At 40.6% G+C, this 23802-nt stretch overlaps 1 protein-coding gene across 3 annotated transcripts; it reads right to left on the reverse strand.

The window, feature by feature from the left end:
• Positions 1-523: 523 nt before the first annotated feature.
• tmem184a (transmembrane protein 184a) lies at positions 524-23802 on the reverse strand. Of its 3 annotated transcripts, none has more exons than XM_078284469.1 (9): positions 23512-23802; positions 22865-23093; positions 16760-16925; positions 15659-15749; positions 13008-13083; positions 7188-7279; positions 5437-5606; positions 4660-4857; positions 524-2318 (listed from the first exon to the last, which is right to left on the reverse strand). In XM_078284469.1, exons 2-9 carry the CDS (start codon positions 23084-23086, stop codon positions 2083-2085), a joined length of 1251 nt encoding a protein of 416 aa, XP_078140595.1. In that variant the 5' UTR covers positions 23087-23093; positions 23512-23802; the 3' UTR covers positions 524-2082. The 3 variants fall into 3 exon arrangements, with proteins under 3 accessions (XP_078140595.1, XP_071781849.1, XP_078140594.1); XM_071925748.2 differs by having other exon boundaries at positions 23378-23802; XM_078284468.1 differs by having other exon boundaries at positions 23360-23802.

A 23802-nucleotide genomic window follows, 5' to 3' on the forward strand; every position in this document is an offset into this window, starting at 1 on the left:
GCGATCTCTTCCTGAAAACATGTATTTGTGTAAGTAAGCTTTCAGAAACAAGCTTTGCCAGTCCTAAAAGCTATTTACCATTAGCCATATGCAGAAAGTCAGTCGTAGTATTGTAGATGGAACAGATTTGCCAATAAATTCAGTAAAAGTATACAGACCACAGTTATGACTCTGGGTGTCAACTTTCAAGAACGGACTCTATGGTTGTGGATGAAAGAATAAAGGGTCAAATATACTGAATGTTAGTTCCATAGCAGCAGTTTGTATCTGTTAAGTTATATGATGGACTTTAAAGAGAAATGTTTTAGTCTCATGGCAACATATTGAGGCATAATGAATAGCTTACAGCTGATGGTGACTGTTAGTGAGGACAGTAATAAGGCAGCATAAACTGAATATGTACCCTTCACAACTTGTCATTACTCTGCTCGTATATATTTTATATTTATTTCATTGATTTTTGTGTAATTTTATTTTCAACATCTAAATTATTTTATTTACATTCATTTATTTACATGTTTTCTCAATGAACTACCCTCATGTACAAATAAAATCTGTATTTGTTTCTGTACTGATTGAAAAAAAGGTAAATTATTCCTATAAATAGGTCTGCTGTGTCTGTTTTTGTACTTTCAAATAAAGCTTTTTTCTCATTAAAAAGTTGTTTATTAAACTCAGTTCAAAATACACACGCTACACAAGCAACAAATATCCAGTTTTAATTTACATGAGTGCAAAACAGGACTACTAAGACACACATGCAATGTTGTAATATATTTTGAATGATCACTTTGTACCCGACTAAGGATTTCTCTGCTTTCCCAGAAAGACAGCTATCATTGGCACAAGAGGGTATCAAAACTATGTCACATATAAACACAGACTGCTATAATAATCATCTAGCTCAGTAGCTGCATGTCTCCCATGTGACAAACAGAAGAAACTATCCAAAGTCTCCTACTCTTGGTATTTTTTCCTCTTCCCACACATATTTATAAGCTAGCAGACATTAGCTTGGTTGGACTAAACCAAACAGATTATATACATTTACATTTTCCAACTCATAAACTGAACATGTGCAATAAGATTAGAGATGTTTTACAATAAAATAATAGAACATATTTGACACCGCAATTTAGAATTAAACTAGTCAAACAAATTCTGCGCATATTTAATAATCAGTGGAAGGAGTTGCAACATCTAATAATAATGTGAACATCTCAAACAAAAAAAAGGCTCTGCCAAAAGTATTTACAATAGTGCAGAAGCTGCAAAAGAACTTATTTTGTTAATGTTTGTTGCTGCTGTCTAGTTGCACTGAATTACACTCGTGTGCATGCTGAGAGAATTAATGAGAATACTACAACTCTCCATTTGGTAGGAGACAGGTTTATCCAATTTGTCCATGCTATGTGAGACACCAAGGATTTCAAAGCGCTACAGTCTGCAGTTTGAAGTGCCTGCTCCAAAACCAGTGTGTCTTGAAAGAATCCTTCCATTTCGTCAGGAAACCACGCAGAGGAATGCTCAGCAAATACTTCAAACAAGCAGATGCAAGAGACGGTCCATGAAGTGTCATTCCCAGCCATCGCCCGCTTCCCTCCCGGAGTCACATATTAATCACCTCCTCTTTGAAACTGACATGAATCAGAGAGAGCACACTTCAGATGGCCAGAGAGAGCACTGACATGACAGAACTGAAACAGAATCGGGATCAGGGGCATCAGACCTTGATTTTAAAAAAAAGAAAGAAAAATTGCATAGCTCCGGACTTCTCTGATACAGTTAAAGTGACATGCCATTTTCCTGTGATTACTACTGGAGAGGTGGAGACAGATCAGCTCATCGCACACTGAGTGAATAAATGTTAAAATAATAATAATTAATTCCATCCACCTCTTTGGCGCTTGAATTATTCATTTAAACAAGAGGGAAGGACGCAGTTCATCTGAAATACTGAGATAATGAAAATTAAGCACTTGGACTGAATCCAGCTTTGTGGGATCTGCAGATACAGCTGTTTCCCTAGGGGTGGTGGGGTTGGATTGGGGGGGGGGGGGGGGGGGGGCTGAGGGGGTTGGCCTAGAACTCATCATCAGAGGTGATCAGCATGATTTTGTCGGACTTCCGGGAGCCCTTGTTGCTGCCGCCCGGGCCGGCTTTCCCGTTCTGGCTGGGCTGGACCACCTCCTGCGTGGACTGCTGGGTATACTGCTGGTAGGCCGGGGAGAAGTTGTGGATGGCATCCTGAACCATGTCTCCCGGGTTTATGGTCTCCTTCAGGCCGCTGGAGATGCTCTGCATGGGGGCGACGTTGTCTGCAGGAACAACAGGGACAGGGCCATTTGATCAGGTCATATGCTTCATTTTAATTCTACTTGTTTTATACTGTTGTATCCATGCGTATGTATTTCATTCACACTTTTGTTTGTTTGAGTTTGTCTTTAGTCTTTTGATATGTAAGAGTCATTGTTTACTGTACAAATGTGACTTATCATTCATATTTCTGCTTGTCTTTCATGCTGTGGCCCATGACAAAGTGGTCCTAATTTTTGATTTTATTGTATCCTGGTTTTAAACTTTGTGCATATGTTTTGGATGTATAATGTGTTTTAGTGGGACCCCAGGAAGAATAGCTGACACCTTTGTGCACAGCTAATGGGGATCCTTATCAATAAACAAATAAACAGGGACAGCGGCAGCCTAATGGTTAGACAATCGAATGGCTGCGAAAGTTGCCAGATCCAAATCCCCGAACCGGTAGGGATAATCTGACCGGCTGAACTGGACATGCATATGGGGAAGCGAATGACGAGGGAATGAAAAGTGCAAACTGTGTGTAGAATACAGTATTTTCTGAAGGAATGGGCTGTTTCAGGGAGTTAGCATTAGTTAGAGTATGCTGAATTTAAAATGAATGATTTAGTATAGGCAAATGTTTCTCAAACATGAGTATAAGGAAAATACCAGTACATGCTGCATATTGTTTTCAGGATTTGAGTTTACAGTAGCAGATTAAGAGAGTATCCGCTGTGACACATTATAATAGCAATATTAACCAATAACTGGAAGTTAAAAACCCAATGGATCAAAGTTTTGGGCTTCATTATGATTTGAATGTAGTATATGGAAATTGTCATGTTAATGTGCTGATATTTTTCACATGCTGCAGGCTGCAGTGTATATTCGGTTAATAAACCGTTAGGATTGCATGTACTGAACAGAATTCAGTCACAGCAACCGTCTTCTCTGTTGGTCCCTCGGCGCCCAGCTGCGAGCCGGGGTGCATTTGCTCCAATACTAAAAGGGTGTTCAACACAAAAAAAAAAAAAAAAAACAGAGAGCCGGCAGACATCCGCAGCCTGTGTTTCAGGGTCAGTGGCAGTGCTGTCTGGGTCGGCTTATGGAGGTGGCAGAGCGGGGGTGGGGAGGCGGTACAGGCAGTTAAGCATGGTCCCCTGAGCTTCTCCCTGCAGCTCACCCGCTCCACAGGGCCTGGGCTGAGGAATGGAAACCCGGAGGTGTGGCAACCTCTGCAGTCGCCACAGGCACACATTAACACCTGAGGGTGGGGGTGCAATCCAACCACTGTTCTAATCTTGGTGCCAGGAAGCACAGTGTTAGGTAATAGGGAGGACAGACCTTAGTGAGAATCACTCAGGTTCAGGAGGACTAAGGGCATGAAACAAATCACTGCTGAACAGCTTCTTTACAATCAAGAGAAAAACCTACCAGAGACCAATAATTTCTTGAAAAATAATATTTTCCCCAAGAAAAGATTAAAAATGAAATTTGCTGTCAAATTAAATTACATTATTATTACACTTTAGCTGGATAGCAAATATATCCAGATGAATAATGCATTATTTTTCCTTATGGGCATGAAGAATGGGTAAAATGGAAAATCAGTGATGTTTTGTCATTACCTTCGATCTGGATTAAAAGAATGTCATATCGAGTTGATATGGAAATATTTCACCCTTTATCAGCACTTGGTGGTTTCTAGTCTTTCTGCATGTTATGCAGCTCAAGGCTACAGTGGGATTCCTATAGCAGGGAAAAATGGCGACATGATTGATGTCACTGCAGAAGGCTTTTCCCTTGGTTTCCATTTGTCTTCGACTTGCCAAGAGCATTGACGTCAAAGGGGTACCTCTTGCTCCCCGCTAGTTGCTATACTGAGGCTGTGAATTCCTCTTCATCCCCCTCCACTTTGCTGCGCTAGCAAGTGTCCTGTGAAACATGAGTAACGATGTACAGTATACCCTCAGGCCGATGGCAACCTCTGCTGACCGCAAGACTGACACACCGTCTGACTCACTGTTCACCACAGCTCTACATTTGAAAGAGCGCACTGGTGAAAACGCACATTCCAAGTTGCATTTCATGGCTGAAATAGGGGAATACAATTAAAAACGCAAAATATAACTTTAAAGTCAGCTTGACTGTTTGTTAAATTGTTTGAAAAGGCCTAGAGCAGTGCAATTATTGGTACTGCTAACACTTTCAAGGTTTTGTCAGCCTTTATTCTGTGGAGGAGAAGGGCAATTAGCCTTGGAACATGTCAACATATTTTCAAGGCAGGGGATGAGGGAGGGAAAGTGGTAATGATCCTGTCAACAGCGTGTGCTTCCTCTCTCCGCAGGCTACAGTGCTTACCTGGAATTTCATTTTTTTTCTCCTGATAGACGGTGCAGGTGAAGGCATATCGGAGGGCGATGGCAGCAAAGAACATCTCGATGCAGATGATGAAGTTCTGCCAGCCTGCTGCCACCGTGCCGGCGCCAACCTCCTGGCCGTCGATGAACAGCGCGTTAGGAATGACCCCGCAGCGCTCCAGGATGGCCAGCACCATTCCTAACAAGGACACACACAGGCATAGATGTGAAGCAGCCTGCACAGTTCAGAAATAGAGCAGAGAGGAGGCGAGTGAGTGATCCTGGTTCAGTGTGTTGTCTGTAGACGGTGCCATGCCTCCTAGGCTAACTGTGAGGATGTGAGTGAGTGAGTGAGTGAGTGAGTGAGTGAGTTTAAAGGTCCATGAGTTGCTTCAAGGGACGTGAGATATGTTTATCTCACGATGCGATACGATATGGGGTTCACAATACGAAAGTTTAGTGACAACAAAGTCTGACCGGGCAGATTTATGTTTATTTCTGAGACACAAGTCTTTCTAGCGATGGCATTGGCTTGCTAGAATGTAAACAACAATCTAAAAATGTCATTACAAAGTGTTGTCATTTTTGTATTGTGATATATTGAATTTCGATATATCGTCCCATCGCTAGTTGCTTCACATCTAAAAAGCAGCAATATTTCACTAAAAAGAAACCAACAAGAAACATCAACTGCCTTGCTAAAAACTACTTTGAAATTGTGATTCCATCATCAGAGATAATGTGTACTGGTACAAAGTAGGTAAAGGGGCAGACTTGCCTTGCCAGAAGGATAAGAAGATGACAGACTTGATGGTGAGGAATTTGAGCACCGGTTCATACGGCCTCAGCAGGTCACTTGTTGCAAAGAAGAAGAGGAAGAGGGCGTAGAGGGCCAGGCTGACTGAGAAGTTGTAGATGATGGTGATGTAGAGGTATCCTCCATTCACACTGCACAAGACAACAGGGACAGTGCGAGTAAGGACAGCCACATTGGTACATATTTGGTAAATTTACAACCATAACATTTTATCATGACTCTCTCTCTGAGCTTTATTCTTATTAGTGTGAAAAGCCTGAATGCAGTTTTTGCACAGCGACAAATTATTGATGTTTTGGCTCCATTTCACTTATTACTTAAAATGACACAATGGCATGAGATTGAAAAGCAGACTGTCAGCTTAAATTAAATTTGATGGTATTTTCAGCCATATCACATAAGCAGTTTAAGAATAACAGTGTTTTTTTTTGCAGACGGTCCCCTTATTTCAGAATGCAGCCCATGAACATCGGCAGATTCTTCTATATTTCATTGTCAGACTCCCTTTCCTTCCCTCTTTGCATTCAAGAGCGTCTCTCTGAGGACTCAGCTGTGACTACACTAATTACTCCCATGCAGTATGGGGAACATGGTTGGCTAAATGAGTATAAGTAAACAATCTGCGAATCATCATGCTCCTGCTACAGAGCTTAAAGATAGACACGAAAAACATCTAATGGTTATTTCTTCCCTACCAATTTTCCTGTTGAACTCTATGGCGAAAATAAGCAGGGAGAAGCAACAATTAAAGTTATTCATGTCTATCTTTAAGCTCTGCAGTAAGAGGGTGATGATTTGAAGCTGATTGGAAACTTCAGTCTCAGGCCCTCGTTGAACTCTGTACTTCTTCTGAGTAGTTTAGAAACAAGTATAGTCACAGCTGAGTCCTCAGAGAGGCGCGCTGAAGTGAGAGGCAGAAAAGAGCACCTGAAAATAAGTCAGAAAGAGTTTATGAGTTGCACACTTCAGAGCTTTTGAGAACACACTAAAAGGCAACTTTATTGAATGTACTACCCTCTCGACTCCACATACTGTTGACACCCTGAAATGGAGGAAGGATGAACAAAAAAGGGCTGTACTTCTTTAATGGCTCGTCTGATATGGCTGAAAACATCCTAAAATTAAATCTGAAAGTCTGCAATTTAACCTCATAGTCTTTGTGTCACTTCACATCCAAAGTAATAACAGTATGAAACCAAAATAATGTGTCACCCCCCCCTGATACTACTGTGCGTCACTCAAAGTAACACACAGTAAGAATTAAAAGGGCTTCATTCCAAAACACCACATACATTTGGGGAAAAATTGCAACCTTGAGTTCCTTAGTTAATATTTCAAGAACACAGATTTTTCTATATTATAGCAATAATACCCAGGAGGGTGTTCTTCACTGTGAGATGCAGTAGAGTACCTGTATATACTCACACACACACACACACACACACACACACACACACACACACACACACACACACACACACACACACACAAAGGGTAGTTTCAGCCCATCAGTGTCATTTTGGAATGAAACTCTTTAATTTTTAACATTTTCACTGTGCCTGCTGTAAAACTGTGATACGACTGTCCCCATTTGTAAATTGATTCCATGTGTTCCATGTGCACAGAAACTGCAAACAAGCCTCCCGGCAATGAGATGCAACGCAGATGATGCATGAAGAATGAAATGAAATGGAAAGAGAGGTGCTGCTCACTTAAAATCTCCATCATGATATTTGCCAAAGGCCTGCAGGATGATGGTGATGACTGCCATGATGGGTTTGACAACACAGAACTGAAGAGTCGCCTGGAGAACACATTGCAATTCAGAGTGAGACACCCAATCAGCACGGACAGTGTGTCATGAAGAAGGACTTTGGCATCTGCTTTATACATCTAATCAGATGCAAAAGACCCGTTTCATCTGTCTGACTGACATCACAAGTATTCAGGTTTGTACTGTTTGTTGATATAACCTTACCCCCTCCACACCCCCTCAGCCTAACCAGTGGTTAAATCTCACCCCCACCCTTATGGCCATGTTTTGTTTTTGCGGCTGTCTTCTTCATTTCTTGTGTAGCCTTGACTCTGTTTTTGTCTTGGCTGTGAAGCACTTTGTAAACTTAAAAGTGCCAAACAAGTAAAGCCATTATTATTCAGCGCTTCACATAATTCTGAGACCAAATGGAATGTTTTGACATCCGTGTCTTGTCTTGACAGCTTTGAGGCCTTAATTAAAAGAATTGGGTCTCAAGGTAAACGGGACGTATCTTTTCTTAAAAGTTGTCTTTACTTCACGCCCGGAATGCAAATCATTTGATCCTGATGTCTTAACGCCGACATGGATGGGGACTGGCTTGGGTGAAACAGGCGAAGTAGGGGGCATAGACCTGCATGCAGTATCGGAGCGGAGCAGACAGGTGTCCTCTGTGTTATGCATTGAAGCCTGAACCAACCAATTTGACAGAGGCTGCTCTAAACTCCCATCACTGTGGCGGCACTTGAAAGCAATAGACCAGGGATGCTCGACTCGATTAGCCTGAGGGCCACTGGCAGGGGTCTGTGGTGTGGCTGACAAAATGACATCAATAATGTTGATAAAAGGAAAATGATTTACATTACTGATAGACGGTTTTCTTTTGCTTTGGAGCTTTTATTGCTGTCAGTCTTTGCCCTATGCCTGTTCTGGTGCCACGTTGTTTCTATTAATTTGGATGCAAGACTATTCTCTAAGCAAATTGAAGGAAACTATCAGTAGCAACTATCACTCCTCATTCTACTGTCTTACATGCTTGGTATTCAAAAGACAATTTGCATTCATATTGCCAGTGGATTAATATTCCACCTCTGCTTGGTAGCTGCCTCACACCAATTTACACTCAGTAACTACTTTGTGTAGCAACTGAACCTGTTAATAACCTGGGCCTGTTATTTTTTTATTTTTAATACCAAGCTACATGTTAAGTGAATCTCCGTCAGCATACATTAAACTATGTAAAATCATAACAGCAGTATCATAATGCAGTAAATGTGCAGAAATTCTATGTTCATAATTCATAACACACTTCTGAAACAATATTAGGCCACCTTGACATGACTGACAGCTCCACTCCATTGCAAACTTGAACAACAAAGGATTTTGAGAAATCAAAGCAATGTGCATATTAATTACATTTGTCACATCTTTTTTTTGCTGACAACCTTTGAACATTTGCAGTCAGTTACAGTACAGAACAGTTAGGACTCATGTTTGATAACAAAGCAATAAAAGAGGTTAGGGAAGTAGACAGAGGTAGAAGCCAGTAGTCATAAAGCAAGCGCTCTACAAGTAATGGCTGATCAAGTTATTTGTATACCATTATTCTATATAATCATAAACTACACAAATTAAAAATATGTTGTATTGATTGCATATAATAATTAAAATAAGGCAACTTTTACCTTGAAAGTATTATTTTTTTCCCCAAACCAAATAGAAATGTGGCTGAAATAACTGAACACCTATTTATATTATACAAGTTTAAGAGTTGAGATCTTCAAGAACTTGCTCTGGGTAAGCTAGCTGACCGTTGGCAACTTAACTGTCAGGCCAGGTGTCAGAAATCACTCTGAAGGACTGCTATTTGGTATAAGCTTAGAAAATTTCAGCACTGAACTCTGACTGCCATAAACCTTTATCTACCAACTGCAGGAAAGCCGTGCTTTTTCAGTGACTTCCCAGTTTTCTTCATGACTAAATAAGGCAATTATAGATAAAATAATTATATTATGGCAGTTGGCAATAACAATAATATCTACGACTGCAAAATATATTGTACCTTTCCACTTGACACACCACAATATTCTTTCAGCGATGATTGCCAGGGTCACGAAGACAAGCTGCTATCTATTGAAGAGGAAGCTCTTTCAGTGTGTGGCAACGGCCATCGATTACAAATGTTTCAGCCAATACCTCAACACAAAGGAAGCATTTGTAACCGATGGCCAGATTGTGTTGTTGTAGTTGATGTTTTCTGTGTTCTTTTTGTTGCCCATGAACCTCGCTAACCAATCACAGAACATGAAGAGAAAGGATGTCGCCGCATGCAGAGAGACTATCTATTCCTTTGATAACTTCTCCTCTTTTGAGTCAATGAGCTTCCTAATTTATGGTAAGACGTCTCTACTGTGTGTGTCCTGCCATACAGACCCCCCCCCCCACCACCACCACCACCACCACTAACTCTACTTCTGCTCAAATTCTCAGAGGCCTTTTTGACAATGCCTCTGCTCAACATCAAGAAGCTTGTTGATCATTTTAATGTCACCTCCTTGTGCATCCTTGCCACTGTTGCTTCCTTTAAGGAAAAAAAAAAAATAGGAAAAATACCCCTGCCATGGCTAACTGATAACACTCGGGCAGTGAAGAGAGAATGCAGAAAAGCCAAACATAAGTGAAGGCTGATACACTGCAAATGTCCTACAATATTATGAAGGACTTAAAATGCTGAAATATCAGAAAGTGGTTAAGGATGCAAGAGCGGCTTATTTCTCTAACCTTATCTCCAAGAACCACCGGAACTCCAAGGTGCTTTTCAATATCATTGATTCAGCTGTTAACCTCTCTTCTAATCACTGCACTGAAGCCTCCCCAGAAAAGTGTGAAGAATTTTAAATGTTCACTACCAAAAAACTAGAACATATTAGACTCCACATCTTACCCTCCTATCTGATACCATTAGTAATTTGGCTGCGATGAGCTGTTTTGATGCCATTTCTCCTCTGGTCCTGGAGGAGCCAGTGTGCCACATGAGGTCATCTACCTGCCCCTTTGATGTTGTATCATATTTATTATCCATTACTCCATCTATTATCATTCGTTCTCTGGCCACTGGGGTTTTTCTTTCTAGTTTAAACATGCAGTGATTCAACCTCTTCTCAAGAAATCCCGTCTTGACCACTTGTCTCCTGCAAACTAAACGCCCATCTCCAAACCAACCCGACCTCTCAACCTAATTAATATCTTTTACGAGTAAAAACAAGATCTTTGAGAAAATCTAATTTGGTTTTTGAATACCTCAAAGCACAGACACTGCTCTCCTCAACTCCTCCACTAATAATATTTTAGCAGCAGATGCCAGGGAATGTTCCATTTTCATTCTTTTAGATCTCAGTACATCCTTAGATGCAGCAGACCATACCATTTTATTAGATTGCTTGAGAAACTGGGTTGGTCAAAACTCTTCAATGGTTCAACTCCTACCTTTTCTGTCACATTACACAACACATCCTCGTCCTCAGAAGATTATATGTGGGGTCCCACAAGGTTCAATTCTGGGCCCCATCTTATTCGCCATCTACATGCTTCCATTTGGACGTATCATCCACAAAGTTTTCACTGTAATTCTGACGACACAGTTTTATCTGCCTGTAAAACCTATTGACTCTAACAGTCTAGCCACTCTCAAAAACTGCCAACGTAGAACTCTCTTAATAAACTTGCAATTAACTGAAACCTTGCTATTGCTCTCATTAGCCTATAGTACTCCAATATGGTTTCTGAACAGACCCCAACAAGAGAGCAGTCGATTGTCCTTGACTCTATTTCATGGCACACTTAACAGTTGCTGCAATGTTCTTTTGTTTTGTGTAGATTTCATATTGTATATTAGTATTATCTTTATGATAATACTAGTGTTACATGTGTCAGGAGGCATTTCTGTTCTGCTGAGCGGGCCTTAACTGAGCCAGGAGCCTGAGTCTCCCTGTCATTATAGCTGACAATTCATTAATATAACTGTTTTGTTCCTTTTATCTTAAATCACATGGTTTTGACATTTTGACAAAGACTTTCAAAACCAAGACTGGGCTTGTCCGAGTGAAACAAACACAATGCATTTCTCAGTTAAGCTTAATTTTCTCTCAAAGTAATACCTTAAGATTGGATGTGTCAGGTACTCCAATGCAAGTTAAATGATTATTTAGCTGCTTCTCACTGATAAATTGTACCTCTACTGTTCACATTTTTGCTCTGGTACTTTTTTTATTTTTATTTTGGTAACACTCCTTGAGTAAAAAACATTTTTCCATTACACTTTCTGGAGGCTTGAAAAAACCTCCCCTGTAACAAAAAGTCAAAATAATTTGATTAGGATCAAAGAAACTGAATGGTGAATTTGTCAATGTGACTGGCAGGATTCAGCATTTACAGCCAGGTTGGAAAGGTATGCTCAGGATTTGAGTTTATTTTGTTAAAAACAGTACAATGGCCAGTGTAATGTTTTTGCCAGCTGCTGTACGTGACAGTTTTTCCAATCAAAGTGATTCCTGTCTATATTTAAGTTTTTTGATTACTTGCTGTCTGATCTTGTCAATAGCCAATACTATTATTAAGTATGTGACAGTTTGCTTTGTTTGTGAGAGCGAGTTTTTGAGACCATGCAGCACATCTAGACGTCTGTCATGACAGAAATTCAAATTTCACACATGCCCCAATTCAACAGAATTACCAATCCCATTGTTGAATAGTTTGCCATTTCTGCCTTTCAGTGCAATTCCAGACAAAATCACTGATTTTCTGTAGAATACTGATGACATATTGAAAAAATAACTCACTACTTTATGTAGTGATCAATGTAATGGTGTGCTTCAGCAATCCATTTAGGATAAATTAACCTGTATGACAGCAATCAGTGCTCATTTTGGATCCCATTTATATCAGTCAGATAGCTGTCTCCAAACAGCATTTTAGTGAACCAAACAGCATAAGAGTTGACCAGTGAAACTATTATAATAACTTTTGAAGTGGTGGATTTATTGATGTTTGAAATTTGCTTTTTTCAATGAATGACAATGAGGATGACAAAAAGACAGTCTAACTCACAATGTTGCAAGTACATGCTATACACTTCAGCAGCACAGACCGCACCCCCCTGTGGGTGTCTGTACCCCACTATGGAAATGCCACGCTCTTTTGGAAATCTTATGTATTGATATCTTCAGCCCTCTCACATGTAGAGAAACATCTTCTACGATCGTTTTCAAAAACGCCACCAGAAAGAATAGCAAGGTTTTGCTTTGAAAACACTTCACGTAGGAGTCCTGTCAAAGCATGCCGAGTGTTTATCACTTGCCGTTTAAAAAAAAATAATTTTCATTTCACCCTCTATTCTGTTTTGAAGACATACCCCTCAATTCCAATTTCCATCATTGTTAGACTGGGAGCTTGTGCAGCATCCCAAGATACTGGGAGGAGAGCTCTGAACTGACAGCTCATATCATCTCTGTGTTTATTACCAAGCTGGATTCACCTGGCCTAAATTGCTTTTGTTTTCCTTTGTTAACCAGTGGACGTTATCCTCTCAAAAGTAGACAGACAATTATAACTACTGTCATTTGTAAACAGCCTGGTAATCTGTACGAAAAGGGTAACTTATACACAATGTAGTATTTTCTTTTCAAAATCTCAGTTTGGTGTATCCATATCTTCAATGTGTGTAAATGTATTGCAGTGGTCAAAGGGAGTGAGTTGAGATAAGGGGATGACTGAAGCTCACCTGTTTACAGAATCTTAAAAAGCCAATGGAGTAACTCATTCCAACCAGGCAGCAGGTACCATACAGGCAACTTGACCTGTGAAGAAAACAGAATATCAAGTGCTGGAGAACAAATGTCTCGGCTGTGTTAGATATTGACAATTACCATGCAGAATTTGAGAAACAGAACAAAGAAACACTATATTTCTAGTATCAGACAGTTGAAGCGGGCTTAAAGCATGCAAAGCATATTGTTCATGCAAAGCCTCCTACATGACAATATCCCAAAAGGGACTTCTGTAGTGCTATACATCAGCTGACGGTGTAAACTGAAAGACCAGCTGCTTGGAGACTGCACGCTCTACACAGTTATTAAAATTCCTGATGCATATACAATGAATTGTCTTCTGATACTTTTGCCTTGGGGAATCTGCAGTATTAAAGGGATATAAAGGGAAATGAGCATCCTCCTGTCTTTTAATGAGGTCTATAGAAAAGCACTTATGTAACGTGTAGTATGTCTAAGCGTCATATGAGACAGTATTAGGGGAGATTATCTGAACGGTTTTGGGCTAAAACAATAACAGCATCAACAACAAATTGGACTGACAACACAGAGGCTCTGTACAAGAGAGGGCAGAGTAGACGTTCAGGTATTCAATGTACATAACAGACTACTAAACAGTCAGTGGCGGTCAGTGCACTGTTTTTTTGCGGTGGTGTGCTGCGGAGGCGGGGGAGGCAGGCAGGATAAACAAACTGGTGAGAAAGACTGTCTGTGTTGTAGGGCCGAGCCTGGACAGCCTGAGGCAGCGGCAGAGGGGGGTATGAGGACTAAACTGAACTCCATCCTAGATAACACCTCCTAACCCTCTCAGTGGTGAGCTGATGCAGCTACAGAGCACCTCCAGCCTCCGGCTCAGCACCCCAAGGTGCTGCACAGACCACTTTAGGTGTTCTTTCATGCCGCCAGCCATCAGACTGCCTCACCAGCCCCAAGCTCATCAACGATCCTGAGCCGCTTCTTTTCCATTCCTTTGCTGTGGACTAATCTATACATCGGCTTGCACAGTTTCTGATCAGCACATATTTCTGTATATTCCTGCACACCCTATGTATGAGTCAGCACGGCACCAGAGTGCATTATCAGTTTTGTGTACATACGGTGCCTCCATATGAACCACTAGTATGCACCTATCTAAATCTGGAGATATTGTACATGTTATCTACATCTGTAAATATGTATGATTAGGTAAATAGTTTTTTACAATGCTTGTCTGCATTTTCACCCTCCTGTATACATGCTGTAAATTCACCTACTGCATTATTATGATTTTAAATGTATTATTCATTATTTTTTTCACTTATCTCACATTGCCTATGTTTCACATCTCTGGTGTATAAACATTCTAGTGTCTAAACTGTCCACTGAGATGCGTTTCAATGTCATTTCCTATATTCTTATTTATATTCTTTTTCTTGTGCTGTATCCCGTTGTTGCTGACAAAGTCCTAATTTCACGATGGGGATCATTAAAGTTCCATCTTATCTTAAAATTACAATTGTTTTCTTGGTCACATTCTCTTTGTAAGGGAAATTAAGCACATTCAAAACAGATTGACGCTACATGTCACATCTTAACACTGAAGGTAACCTACAGTGTTTGTACTGGCTAGGTAAAGTTTGAATAATTCAAATGACTCAAGGTTGTCCAATGCAAAAAGTGGTTGTTTAGGGCAGTGAACACTGAAACGTGTCACCAACAGAACTGCTCCCATTCATCGCCCATGTTTTCATCCAAATTTTTTAAGATCTATACTTTGATTGGCAGACCTATGTATATCCAAGTTAATTCAGTTTAATAAAAAACAATGCCTTGGGTGCAATTTTTACTAGAGACTATGGCTGTCAAGACCTATTTATTGGACATTTGGAGTTTTTTTAACCAGTATAAGGAAAAAAACACAATCTTTATGGAAGTTTTGGTGTAGTGAGGATACAACAGCAAAGCAGAGCAGTGGACTATCCTATTAGACTAAAGTCTATTGCCTTCTCTGTCCTCTGGCCAGTGTTGAGCAGTGCCACAGCCTGTCTGGCTCAAAGTCAGTGTTTCCACCGTCTTAAGAACCTGGCAAAAAGCTGACTGGCCTGCGGCTGAGTCAGCCTCGACTCTCAACCTGGACAGACCGGGCCAAGGCCGGTCACCAGCTCCCTGTTAAAGGATTAACTGTCACTGATTCTACATGGAACCTGTCCTTTATACTGTGGAAAACATGCATTCAGTTTTGACAGAATAAGCAATTGGGAGAAGAATAACAATGCAAGTATCATTTATCTCCCATCAGTTTCACTGTTCTCTCACTCTGGTGCTGAAACTAAATGATAATTCAGAGCTCGTTATTGTCTTTGCTCATTATTGTAAAATCCTGCTGTTCTTTGACTAGCTAGAAAAACAATGAAGACGCAACCTAAGCCATACCATGACTGCCCCAGCCGGGCTATACAGAAGCTAATGGAGACGAGGCATGTGTGATATACTGAAATCAACTCATTTGATATTTACATTATGTGAAAAACAGCAGGAGGCTTCTCTGAAACCGCCGCATTATGGCGACCCTTCAAGGCTACTTATAGGCCTGAGCTGCATGGAGGATTGGAATGACAGCACTCACTGTATGGGCTTCCCTCGGATCTCCGACATGATTGCGCTCTCTCCTCCGAGATACTCAAAGGACAGGCTCAGGAAATTGTAAATGACAAATGCTGCAACGTAAAGACAAGAGTTACTCCTTTCCATCATATACCATGTATAGGATGGGCATGATTTAAACCGTAAAATAATTTCACATTTCCGTCAAATATAATTTCATTAACAAGTCACATCATTTTGGAGGGAAAAAAGTTCCATTATTGATAGAAAATAATTAGTCCTACATTTTTGAACAATAAATGTTTCAGTCCTTACATTAAGAAGCTTCCAATGGTTCTGTGTCATGGAAATCCCTTCCTAATCCTTTGTTGCTATTTAAGGAGGGATTAAATAAAGCTAATACAGATGGTGTCCACTCAAGAGAAGGTTCATTATGCCTTAGCTGTGGCCACTGGTGGTTTTCCACAGTCTCCCTGCTTTCTGATGCACTGCACTATCAATCAGCCACAAAATTGGCCTGCAAACTGGAAACTAATCTACTGAATAATGTATTTTCTACTTTTTTCTTCCTCCAATTACATGTAATCCATTTTGCATATGATTCACCTCTGCCATTGGTGAAGTTCTTTGGTCTTATAGTTATACTTCAGCACATAAATAGAGTTATACAAAGGCAATTTCAACAAAAAAAATCTACAGAAAATGAATAAATTCAAGGGAAGAATGGCTGCCAGAAAATGTCCATTACATGTGAATGAAAAGTACACCTCAATTAAATAGAAAAAAAAAAAGTTTTGAAATAAATGTCCTCAAATACATACTGCAGTTTCCTTTCATCTGCAAAGGCACCTAGAAACCACTAAGCGAAAAAATGGAAGCTACTAAAGTTGCACCTCCTGGAAATAAGACACCTCAAACAATAACGTCGCCCCACATGGGAACAATGGCAGGTGAGAAAAACTTGTTTGGTCAGTTCCTTTTAGCTTCCATCCTGGCAACCATCAGACACTCGGGGGCAGGGGGTTTCACTTGTCTCATAACCTAGATACACCTCTAAAGCCACGGCTGCCCACAAAGGGAGCATCAGGGAGAGACTGCAGAAGGGCGGGGTCATGATACTGACCTTCATAGCAGTCTCGGACGGAGTCAAAGTACACATAGTACTGATCGTTGCTGATGAAGAGCAGGCTGAGCCAAGAGTCAAAGGCATAAACCGGCACGATGAAAAGGATGCGGATGATGTAGCGCTGCTCATTGGGGACAGTGTAGGATCGAAGGTGCGTGAAGATCTGCAATGAAAGCACAAACAAAGCATATGAAAAAACGCCAAAAACCCGGCAGTGAGCAGAGAAATGCAAATGCCAATTTCAGCCCCAAGATCAACTTTAATAAGTTTTCCCTGATCCTGGTGAGCAGTGATACAGATCACAGCTTCAAATAAAAGGGTTATGAATTAGAATAACTCTTTTGGAAACTTCTTCACCCTTTAACCTGCACACAATTTGTATGGTAATCCCACAGAAAAAACAAAATTATACATTGTTATGGCAAATCTGCCCTGCTTTATAATGACAAAAAAACATGACAGAATCTAGAGGTTTTGCACAGGTAAACGTCAATTTTCAAAAACACGTAACACAATGCAACATGCTTGTAATACTAGTGAAGGGAGGTGGGCAAAACACATGTCTGTAAAATATCCAACGATAATAACAAGACTATCATTTCATAAACGGTTTTGTTATTTGTAGGGCTAGGTTTGGGTTGGCTCCACTTCCTGGCTTTTGGCCCGTCTTTGGGTATGTGTCTCTCAACAAAAACAATAACCCAGTTTATCAAACAACCTTGGTAAAAGAAAAGAAAACAGTAACACACATAAATCAGTCGTTTCCCATAGCAATGAGGCCGAAGTGACATCAACCGCACAGGTGAGCTGAAATATGTAATCAAAATGCCATGGGAATAATACACCATTCAAACTACCGACAGGCTGATAGCAGACAAACATTTTCTGACCTGGATATTTTTTTATGCCTCCATTTCATCTTGCATCGACTGCTGTAACGGTACAAATGCATTCTCGCATCAACCATAAAGATCTGAAACAAGTTCAGGATAGAGCGACGGGGCTTGACTAGAATAAAGAAGAGACATCATGCAACTCCCATTTTAACTACCTTACATTAGTTTCCAGTCGGGAGCATTTAGAGCATATTGTAAGACATTACTGACTCTATTATGGAGCGTTTAACTTCCTACGTACAGAAGAGGAGACTCTAAGATCTGCAGATAAAGCTTTTTTTTTTGACTCTACTGATAAAGCTCTCGAATGACGTTTAGCTTTCAGACAAGGCTTTGGAATGGCCAAGAAAAAACAAAAGAAGGCTCTTGCTGATTTGACAGTCAAAAGTCTTCATACCCAGGAGCCACACCCAGACGAACCTTACAAATGATCAATAACATTTTTAAATCAGTCCTAAAATGCACAATGCAGCGAGACGGAGGTAGGGGGTCGGCAAGCGAATACGGCAGGGAATGATCAGTATGACAGTGGAGCGAGATATGTTTCCAATTGATGTGGCACTGTGGGAGTATGTGTAGTAATGTATTGTTCCTTGGAGACACCCCAGATAATGCTGGTAGACATGATCACAGTTTGCCTAATGTAACAGAGAAGGGTAAGAAATGAACCGATATAAGTTGTTGGTATCTGCATATATTAAGGGTTGAAAGCGGTCAAATTGCAGTCTGCCTCAATGATACAGCATCTGTATGTGAAGAGCAACTGTAAAGATGCAATCAAGTGCTGCTCACACCTCTTTGTTTTGACACTCGCTGTTCCACCCAGGCTGAAAGAACAAAGTGATCAACACGATCAGGAATCCTGGGAGAGAAAAGGGAAAACTAGCTTTGTGCTAGTTACATGCTTGTCAGCTGCGAGTTTCCTGGCAAGTAATTAAATATTTAAGTGTTATCTGCGACAGACATGGATACAGACAACATCTCTAATCTTTCAGCAACATTTTTCATTGAGACGACAAAGGGTTTGGAGTAGAAATATGTTGCATGTCGTTAGATTGCATTCTTCCAAATCTAACCAGACACAGCCTTTTTTGACCAGTAACTATCTGTTCAAGAAACAGAAATCAAAAACATCACTTCCATATTCAAGTGCTTAGCTCATCAGATAGTCAACTCTCTCTATGCAACGCTACCCATGATTCCTTGCAAACAAGTACATGGAATAAAGATGACGTCTCTTCATTTTTTTATCATGAAATAAAACAAATAAAATCAAACAGCAAACTTATTATCAAAAGACATTGTACATTGTCATAGTTGTACATTACCATCTTAATACACCATGGAAGCGATTCCTCTACAGAAAGAGACGAATATAAATCTTGATCATCCTTCACTGTACAGCACTATGGGATGCCACTTCACTGATACTGTTCCAGTAGTCAATCTACACCATTTGCCGGCCAGTAAGAGTTACTATAGGTTCAGGCACAAGCGTTAAAATTATCAACAGTGCCATCAGCTAGGCCCTGAAGCTTGCTATCACGATCAGTTCCCAAATGTGCAGTCTACATTTGCTTATTCAAAATCCTACATTCACGTATTACAGTTATCACAAACATATTTTTCCTGAGACGGGTATGAATTCAGACTTGAAACCATGCATTTTGTAGTAGGTCAGTTTAAGAGCTTTTCACTGTGCTAAGGGGAGAAATAGGATGTGAGAATATTTTGAAGCTCCCCGTCTTTAAAAGTATTCCTGGGCTTAGACAAATTCTATAGTTGTTATGGTTTGACTGATTTCTGCGCTTATTTGCCTAATAATAAAAGACGTTCATCAAAAGAAGTGAACAAGGTGGGATATTTTGACAGTAGCTGCAGAAAGATGGTTTGGTGTTGTGCATAGGCTGTCCTGAGGAAATACTGCATATGAATGAACAAAATGCCAATTTATCCTTATACGCTGTAATTCAGGAATAGCTTTGAATTATTTGAGGGGATGTGGATTTGTGTATTTAACTGAGATTTCAACCTGGTACTGTAGAGCTGGAGAAATCCAATCCACATCAAAAAGGAAAAGCAGACTTCAAAGAAGAAGAATTGCAAGTTATAGTGAATGTCGGATCTCAACTGCAATGTGTCAAAATAATCGATAATACAACGTCCAACAGCAGCATAAGCTGACCAAATCAACATTGTGAGCGATAAGGAGCTCATTGTGGGAGCATCACATTGTGTGAGTAAAGCAACATTGTTATTGTTCTTGTTTAGCCAACGTTAACGCTATAATATCAGAAAACCCTGTCATTGGAAATTAGCTACGTTGGCAACTAAGATAAACTCACTGGATAAATTCACTGGTATCCTTTGTTAGTCTACAAGTAGCTGATTCAAGTTTGAGTTGTCAAATACAACACTAACTAATTGAATGTAGTTTATTTGTCTTGCATATTGAAATGGGGTCAAAAACAAAGTTGTATAGATTATTTATTTAGATAAGTGTATTCCTAACACATACACACACACACACACACACCCCTCATCCATCCTATCACTAGGTACAGCAATCTCTTGTATAATCTATGACTGTCTGTAAAACCATGGAGGCTGTCAAGCCATGTGGGAAACAAATGTGTATTCTTGTCCCTCTCTTGTGCATCCATTTTGAATTCAGGCTGTAACACCAAAAAGTGTGGAAAAAAGTCAAGGGGATTCAATACTTCCTACAGAAACTGCAGGTAGGCTGTCAGCGGTGTAGCATTTCCTTTATGTAAGCCAGTGCAAGGGCATGAAGTGATTTGTATGTAATGGGAGATACTTAAGTCAGTACAGTACGTTCAAAGGAGCCAATATAAGGCTGAAAGAACCGGAGTGATCTAATTGGAATCGTCTAATTGTAAAGTGATGAAGCCAAACAGCAGCTTCTTAGCATCATTAAATGAGGCAAAGTTCCTCACTTCAGCAACTTTCAGAGGAATGGAAAAGTGCTGTCTGAGTCATATTTTTCATACAGATATTAATTGGTAGGTCTGGGTCCAAGATAGCTTGGTGATGCTTAACAAACTGTGACTAGAGCGCAATCTCTCTAGAGTGGTGATGCCTATAGCGTGCATGTGTAGAGCGCATGGATTTGTAGGGTTGAGGCTGTTTGAAAATAGAAAAAGCAGTTCAGAATATACTGTGAATGAATAGAACTTGAAGTACACTCCTTCATAGAAACTACAAGTTCATAATCTAGTAATATACCTTTCCCCTGCAGTAACCATTGGGTATGAAAGTCTTTAAGACCATATGTTGGTATTGCTCAACTTCAGGTCCACTCTACTGGACACATGCAGATTGATTAAATGCCCATTAGAGGCTGCACATTAAGCCTGACCACTGTGAGGGTGGGGGTGTGATGTATTTGGCCATCTTGAGTTGTGAACTGAAGCAGACTGCAGACTGATGTCCTCCATTTTGCTTTTGCTTTGAAAGGCTAGAAAAAAACCTATGGCCTCCCTGACTCCATGATGCTGACCTGACAGTAATACAGAATTGCATCCCTGGATAATGGCTTCAAGCCCAAGTCCAGCCCAGACCAATTTCAGCATGTGTATAATACCAGCCAATCATTTTGCCTTGAACAGTGCAGTGAGAGGCAAAAACATGAGAGGGCCATGTGCAAAACATGACACCGCCATACAAAAATAAGGATGGGCTGCTGCTCTTAATCCCAATTGCTCTTAAATTGCACAGGGACCCATAAGCCCACCAAGAAAAGCGAGCCACACTCCACCGATTACCAGTCAGACAAGTATTGGCTACTTACAGCAAAGAGGATATAAGGTCATTGTCTATCTGTGTTTAGTATTCAGAAAGTGCGTATAAGAGTCTATAGCCAATCTTCTGGAGCAAAGTCAGATGAAACACCAGCAGCATTCCAAAACCGCTCCTGCAGACCATTTTATTCTCCCTCTGCACTACGTGGGCTCGCCTGGTGCAGACCTGCTTCGTGCGACTTCCCCCCGTGGCTACACTTGTTATTTATCTGTTCAATTAAAATTCTTAATGACAAGCGTTTGAGCAATGACTCTGTGCCGTATTAGAAAGTCAGAAACCAATCCCTGCAGGCTGTCAAATCACAAACGCCTAAACAAAGAGAGTTGTAAATTTGGCCCACAGCGCACGACGTGTTGATGTAACATGATGATGATGTAACCGAGTTTGTATGCAGGTATCCAATTAATAACAATTGTTTAATTAAGCTGTGCAGAGAATGCACAAACACATTACAAAGAGACAGACAGCTCTGACCATGTACAAGTAACTTATACCACACAAAAGGATTCCTTATGACCGTCCTGCCAATCCAGCCACAGAATATTAGATAGAAGCATATTCAGCACAACGGCTTATCGATTCATCAGCTAAATATGAGAATCACTCCCACTGCTGAGCAACATTAAACGCATAGCAAACCGCCTCCCTTTGAAAACAGGTTCCTAATCCTTTATAACGCCGTAAAAGTGATCTCAATATCAATTGATTTCCCCGCTGATAGCATACTGCGCCCTACTGCATTCTCTGCAATTGATAAAACCATAATGATAAGCTATCATCCGCACACAGTGGGCAGCACACCCACACAACAGGAAACACTCATTTATGGCTGCACTGGCAGAGGCGGGCCTGTACTACCTGGGTAAAGGTGGCTTCTGCGGAGCCATTATGTTCTGACCATCCCGTTTCACACAGAGAGACTGCTCGCTGTGTTGTTTGCCTCCTACTTTAATCAGCTAAAGCACTTGTGCCATTTTAATCTGATTGTCACCGTCAGGGAAAAAAAGCAAACAAGACACTCTCACAGTGCCATGGGATAATGTCATCCTAAGGAAGAAACAACGATACCTGGTAACAAACAAACAAAAATATCTGGTTTATAATTGTGTCACCTATTGAATTCACTGCATTGTTGTTAGTGAAAGGCATTATTGATATGAGGAATAGTTTCTGTCCTCTGGTGAGGGTGGAGCGACTATCCCTTATCTCTAACTATCTCTTATTACACATTTGCATTTGATTATACTGACTGAGTAAAGCTCGAGGCTGCCTGTCTTACTGACAAGCGCTATTTGATGCAGTGATTGCTTTCTTAGGCACATGGGCATTAAAAAAAAAAAAAGAGAGAGGCTAGGTTAGATTTTTGTAAAATGACACAACTCACCTGATGGCAAGTTATAAGCAAGGCGGACCAGACAAATATCCCCGAGAGGGCCTGAGCAGCCAGCGTGTTTAAAAACATCTGGTCCTCTATGATTGACCCGTTCCTTGTTCGAATAATGGTCATATTGGAGATGTCTGACTTGTCTGGGAGAATTGGTGCAGCCAGGTGAACAATAGAATCATTCTGGGCTGTTGAGTCCATGTCCTCCAAAGAAATGTTCATCTGAAACCTTTAGAAAACACAAAAAAAGTAAATGTAGGGCCCACAGCTATGTAAAAAGAGAGAACATTTCCCCTGTAATGTAACTGAATGATAGATTCAGCACAATCACTTCACCCACTGTGATTTCATATCAGCAATAGAAATCGAGTTTTTATTATAGCTGTTTCATTATTAGAAAAAAAGGTAATAATAATTAAGTGCATGGACATATAGTCGGTTAGGTACTATCCTAAAATCGTTCGTCACAAGTTCACGTCACGAGTCCTTTTTTACCTTTAAGACAAAGCTCACCTTGTCCCTGTGAAGACGCGACCAGCTTTATCCCAACAGATTTATAGCAGCGATCAGGTGAAAGAAAAGGCCCACAAACCAGCCCCGGCTTGACCAGAAACGGGCTAGAGGCTTAATATCAAAAATAAACTCGCCTTTTAAAATAGCCTATCGTCGGTTTTTGCGGCCATTACAAATGGCCTGTCAAGTGCATCAACGGCGAGTTCAATAGCCTGGAGTACTTCCTTGTCCGAGACAGGTAATTTATAGAGGTCGAAGTCCACGGTCCACGCAGTCGGCCGGTGAGCAGGTTCAAAGCAGAACTATATCCCAAACATTTAAAATATTATGGTAAGGTATAAACTATACTTGATTCTGCGAAACCACCGACAGGACAGACTTTCGCTATAAACGACGGGAGCTTGAATTTATCCTTGAGCGGCAAG

Source organism: Centroberyx gerrardi, chromosome 7, assembly GCF_048128805.1.
Source record: "Centroberyx gerrardi isolate f3 chromosome 7, fCenGer3.hap1.cur.20231027, whole genome shotgun sequence".
Classification (NCBI taxonomy): Eukaryota; Metazoa; Chordata; class Actinopteri; order Beryciformes; family Berycidae; genus Centroberyx; species Centroberyx gerrardi.